Genomic DNA, 5435 nt, shown 5'->3' with positions numbered 1-5435 from the left:
ATAATAATAATTAATAATAATATTAACAAAGCGATGGCCATACTTGCCCCGACGACGGGACGCGTACGCTGTACGTCTGCACACCCGGCCGCCCCGGGGGCGGTGCAGTGCATGGCGGGGGGGGCCGCTCCTGCCGCGCCCCCCGGCCCGGCCCGGCCCGGCCCCGCCGCCGCCCCGCGCGCCGCCGTGCCCCGGCCGCGGTCACGGAGGGGCAGCGGGGCCCAGCCCGGCGGCCACCCCCGCCGCGGGACCCTGCAGCGGGGCGCCGGGGCTGGGCGGCTCCGCGCCGGCGGGCTGGGCCTGCTGCAGCTTCTTCTTGTTGATCTTCCTCTCCTTCGCCCGCCTGTTCTGGAACCAGATTTTCACCTGCCGGGGAGGGGGGGACGGGACAGGGGAGTGAGGGGGGTGGTTCCCCGGGGACGTGTCTCCCTCCCTTCCCCCCTCCCGGAGGGCCCGCACCGGGAGCGCATCCCGGCCCCGCGCATCCCGGCCCCACGTGGGCAGGCGTGGGCAGTGTCGCTCGTGGGACAGACCTGCCTTTCCGACAGCCCCAGGTTGGAGGCCAGCTCCGCTTTCCTCCTGATGGTGATGTAGCGGCTGTAGTGAAACTCCTTCTCCAGCTCCAGCCGCTGGTGGTCGGTGTACACGACGCGGTACTTGTCTTTCGTCCTGGTTTTAACTGCGGAGAACAAAGCCAGGGTTGGGAAAGCCCACGCCGAGGGGCCTGGGTGGAGCGCGGTCCCCTCTCCGTGGGAGCCAGGCCTGCCCGGTGGCCGCCTGCCCAGTGGCCGCTCGCCCACCCCGGCCTCGGGCCTTTACTGAGCACAGCGCACGGACGGGAGAGGGGCAGTTCCATAGGGCCCTGGGGACGCGGGTGGAACCCCCCTGGGCAGAATCCCCAGGCCTGCCGGCCCTAAGGGCAAGCCAAGAGCGGGCTCCCAGCCCCGGCGGCCAGCCCCAGCCCGTGCGTTGGGCTTGGGACACCTTCACTGTGTGCTTGCTGTTGGCTTTCGGTTTTGCTTTGCCTTCCCTACCGAGAACAAACTTTTTACAAAGAGAAGGGAAAGGGAAAAGAAAGAAAAGCCCCGTTCAGGGCACGGCGGCTTCATTTCTAAAGGAGAAACACGGATCTAAGCGCGGAGAACCGGGAGTGTCCGTGGCCGGCCCGTCGGGGCCCGGCCGGACTGCGGGCCGGCTGCCCCGCCCTGCGCCGGCGTTGGGGCAGCGACTAAAGGGACTTCTCGGTCACCTTGGAAGAGCGACACGCAACTTCAGCGCTCAAAAAAACCCACAACCCAAACCCCACCAAAAAACCCAACACAAAAATCAAACCCGACGAAATCTGAAGGCGAAAGCAGCGAGCGGCCGACGAATGTGCACGGCCGCGGCCGCTGACCCCCTTTCTCCCGAGGGTTTCTCGTTTAACTGGTTGTATCCCCGGCCCTCCCGTTCCCCAGGGAGCCGAGGCGGGGAGTCTCTGCCCCCAAGGTGCTTAATGGCTAGCAGGCTGACTTTGTTCAGGTAAACTCTCTGCAAACCACAACAAAAGCACCCTGTAAAGATACAAGCCTGATCAGAGAAAACTCCCCAGAGCCAGTGAATAGGGAACACAATCCCGAACAATGCAGGACAAGGAGATCTTATCAAAGAAAAACCCTTCTCAAAGCCTTAATGACAGCCACATTCTGTTTGAATTACCACTACTGAACAAATGGCGGCAGGCGCTTTCATCCCCCCAGCCCTGCGCATTAACATAAACACTGGCTCCAAAGACAGAATTTGAATGGAGACAAGGGACCGGCCACCGCCGCACAAGCCCACACTGTGGGAACACCACGCGGGCTGCTGTGGGAAGCCGGCACCGGGGCTTCCCCCCGAGGCGCGGCGGCCGCGGGCGTGGCCGGGACCCCCACACCAAGCCGCCCGGGGAGCCCCCGCCGGCTCTGCCGTCCGTCGCGCAAGGCGAGGGGATGAGAGAGGAATGCCAGAAGTCGCTGTTTACTGTGAAAGCCGCCACCCTTCTTTTTCGGCCACTATAAATAAATATATATATTTATTTAAAAGACCGAAAAAATACAAGAGTAAAGGAAAAGGAGGAGACAACACCCATGGAAGGCGTATAGCAAAGCGGGGGGACACGCATCTCCCCTGGCAGATGCGGGGGGGTAAAAGAGAGGGTCTGCTTCCCGCCGCCGGGGGACCGGGGGTGTGGGGGGCACGCCCTCGCGCCTCCCGGCCGCACCGGCCCCACCGGCCCGGGGGGCACAGCCCGCAGGGGTCGGCGGGCAGCCGCAGCTCGGGAGGCCCGGCCGCACGGAGACCTTCGTAAACGGCAGGCGTTCAGTGACTCAGAAACAAATGCGGAGCGACACCGGCCGATGATTTATATGACTGTAATTGGTTATAAAAATCTTCTAAGTGGCTATAAGCGGACGAGCAGAGCAGAGGGAGGAAGAGCGGGCGTTTCCTCGGGATCCCGGGCCGTTCCACCCTGCTCCGCCGGCGCGCAGACCCGCGCACCGGCCCGGGCCCCGGCGCTCAGCGGCGGGGATGGGGCTGCGAGCTGAGCCCGACGGCTCCCGTTCTTCCGAGGACCGGCCCTCCAGAGGGTTCGTTTCGGGCTGCTTTCCCCCTGAGCCGCCGCACTGCCCGGGGGAGCGGTCGGTGGGGCAGCCCCCCGCCCGCCCCCTGGCCCGCGCTTACCCTGGCTGCTGAGCGGGGGCTGCGCCGGTTTCCTCATCCACTCGCAGAGGCCGCGGCGCTGTCCGCCGGGGGAGAGCGGCTCGGGGGCGGCGGCGGCGGCGTTGGCGGCGTTGAGGGGCTGCACGACCCCGGCGGAGCAGTGGGGCGCGGGGCCGGCGTGGTGGTGGGCGTGCGGATGGTGGTGGTGGTAGTCGGCGGGGCTGTAGGCCATGGCGGCGGCGGGGGAGCCGCCGTTGAGGCCGTGGACGGCGCCGGCGGCCGGCGGCCCCCCTTGGCCGTAGGCGCCCCAGTCGTCGCGGAGCGGGGCGGCGTAGGGTGCGGGCCAGGCCGGGCCGGGGGACTGGGCGCTGTCGAGGTTCACATGGTAGCCCCCGTAGTCCGCGTACTGCGGGGCGCCCACGAAGTTCTGCGCCGCCAGGTTGAGCCCCCCCCCCGCGTGCCGCACCGGGCCGGGGTACATGGGCCCGTCCTTCTCCAGGAGGTAGCTCACGTACATGCTGGCGGGGCGCCGGCGGCGGCTCTCCGCATGCTGCCCGCGGCTGCCCGCAGCGGCCCGCCTCGCGCTGCCTGGGGCCGGGCTGCCCGGGGCGGGGAGGGGGCAGGCGGAGGGGCCGCGGCCCCGCGCTGCGCTCCGCGCTCCCGGCTCCCGGTCCGAACCCAGTGGCCGGCAGCACTTACATGATTAACGATTGTTTACAAGGCTCTATTAGTAATGGCCCAGACACACCAAAGGCAGGTGACGTGGAGAGGCGCTGGGTATATAGCTACTACCCCTAAAAGACGATTTGCATTTAAAAAGATAAGGAGAGGGCAGCGACCTGATCACAGCTAAATATTCAAGCCTTTATTGTTTAAGAGCTTCCTCCTTCCATTGCAACCTGGTGCACTTTAACCTCCAATCACAGGTTCAAAGGATGAAATCAAGAGACTTGCAAAAGACAGGGAGGGAGATCTAAGGGCGAGGGTGGGAATATGGGAGCCGCGTATCGCGGCCGATCTGTAGGCAGCACTTTAACCAGCTCTTCTCCGTGCTTGGGGCTGGGGGGGGGGGGTGAAGGGGCGGAGGAGAAGAGAGTTTTGATTAAAAATCCACAAAGCCATTTTGTCGTGGTGGTTTTAGGCAACAAACCACACCGCGACGGCCTACTGCTTTTTCTAACGCGCGTCCCACCCGCTCCTGCTCCCACTCGGTCACGGGCGATGAAGGAGAGGTAAGAGGAGAAATCCCCCCCGCTACACATACATACACTCCCAGGGCGCTGCCTCCACCCCCCGGCCTGTGCCCGCAGAGCTTCGAGGCCAAGCGCTGCCCGCCTTCCCCGTCCCAGCCTGGGCCCCGGTGCCGGGAAAGGAAGACGGCCGGAGCCGCCTTCACCCAAAACACCCGCTGCCCTTGTACCCTCCGCTGGAGCGAGGCCCGAGTATCCCTCCGACTGCAGGCGCCCGGGTGGGACCCACGGGTGAGGTGGGGGGACACCCACCCATCCGCCTCTGCCCGGAGCCCGCCACCCCGGGGGCGATTCCTTGGCTGTAGCGCGGCCGAGTCCACGGGGAAACCGGCGACTTGCCCCTCCACGCACACAGGCTTTCTTTCCCGCCCCCCCCCCCCCCCCCCGATGCCTTGGAAACCCGCTGGAAATGCTGGCCCTGGAAGGGCGGCAGCCGGCTCCCCCGGCCCAGCCAGCCCCCTTTGAAGACGCGACCCCCTCTCAGCTTCCCCCCGCCGCTTTTATGCTTTAACTTTTCACCCTGAGCGGGGACAATGCCAGGAGACGTTTGCATATTCGCATCTTTTCCCATGACACAGCGAGGAAACCTTTCAGCCGCCGAGGAAAAAAAAAAAAATTAAAATAAATGGATGGGGACGAGAGCGTCCCCCCGTTTTCCCAGCACGGTTCACCGGAGCGGCGCAGCACGGGCCGTCCCCGCCGGCTCCCGTGGGGGCTGGGGGCGGGTGCGGATGAGTCCTGCCGGGGGTCCCCCACAGGCCCCGCGCTATCGCGGCTCCGCGTGTCCCGGGTCTTTCGTGGGGAGAGTCGGGTGGCCGTGTCCCAGGGGTATTTTTCCTTCCCCGTGCGTGGCTGTTCTGCAGACCGAGAGCGGATTTCAGCTTTGCAGAGGCAGATCTCCCCATCCGCACTCCCTGAAAACCTCCCTCTCCTTCCCTCCCCCTTCCACCCGGCCCTTTGGTGCTGAGCGTGGGGTGCCGCGGAGCTATGCTTTGACACGAGTGGGACTGATTCAGCGACGACTCCCGAAGTGCCCATGGTGGGTCCCGTGGCCCTGAGGGACCGGGGCACTCGAGCGGAGAAGAACGGAGCATCGCTCCCGCGAAAGAAGAGAATCACAGGCGGCGCCCTCGGAACCGTCGTGGGTACCCCCACCCCGCGCACAGCCGGTGATGCAGTGCCTGCGCCCACACCGTCACTTGTCGTTCGCAGAGTGTCGCTGGCGGCCCCGATCGCGACCCTACGATAACAGCGGCACGACGGCAGGGATGAGGGGACGCCTGCCAGCCGCCTGCTCCCGAGGGAATTCCTCTCTCTGCTGCCCATGTCCACCATCACCCCATCTCCCGGCCCCGTTGGTGGGGTCACGGGGAGGGGGAACGGGGCTGGCCGCCCCCAGCGCTCTCTGCCGCAGGAGACTGCAATGTGACTGTGGAAAACAGAAATGCTGCGTCCCTTCAGAGTAATCGCCTCTCTCGATAATCGCCTCTCCCGATAAGCACC

General features: G+C 65.6%; 1 protein-coding gene across 1 annotated transcript; it reads right to left on the bottom strand.

Annotated features, from left to right (window-relative positions):
- Window positions 1–201: 201 nt before the first annotated feature.
- On the bottom strand, window positions 202–3334 carry CDX2 (caudal type homeobox 2; the record flags this gene model as incomplete). The annotated part of the gene is made up of 3 exons (XM_082014757.1): window positions 2704–3334; window positions 534–679; window positions 202–366 (listed from the first exon to the last, which is right to left on the bottom strand). Exons 1-3 carry the CDS (start codon window positions 3197–3199, stop codon window positions 202–204), a joined length of 807 nt encoding a protein of 268 aa, XP_081870883.1. The 5' UTR covers window positions 3200–3334.
- Window positions 3335–5435: the final 2101 nt, after the last annotated feature.

Source organism: Phaethon aethereus, assembly GCF_964289735.1.
Source record: "Phaethon aethereus genome assembly, chromosome: 1".
Taxonomy (NCBI): Eukaryota; Metazoa; Chordata; class Aves; order Phaethontiformes; family Phaethontidae; genus Phaethon; species Phaethon aethereus.
This window is presented reverse-complemented; position numbering and strand designations above follow the sequence as displayed.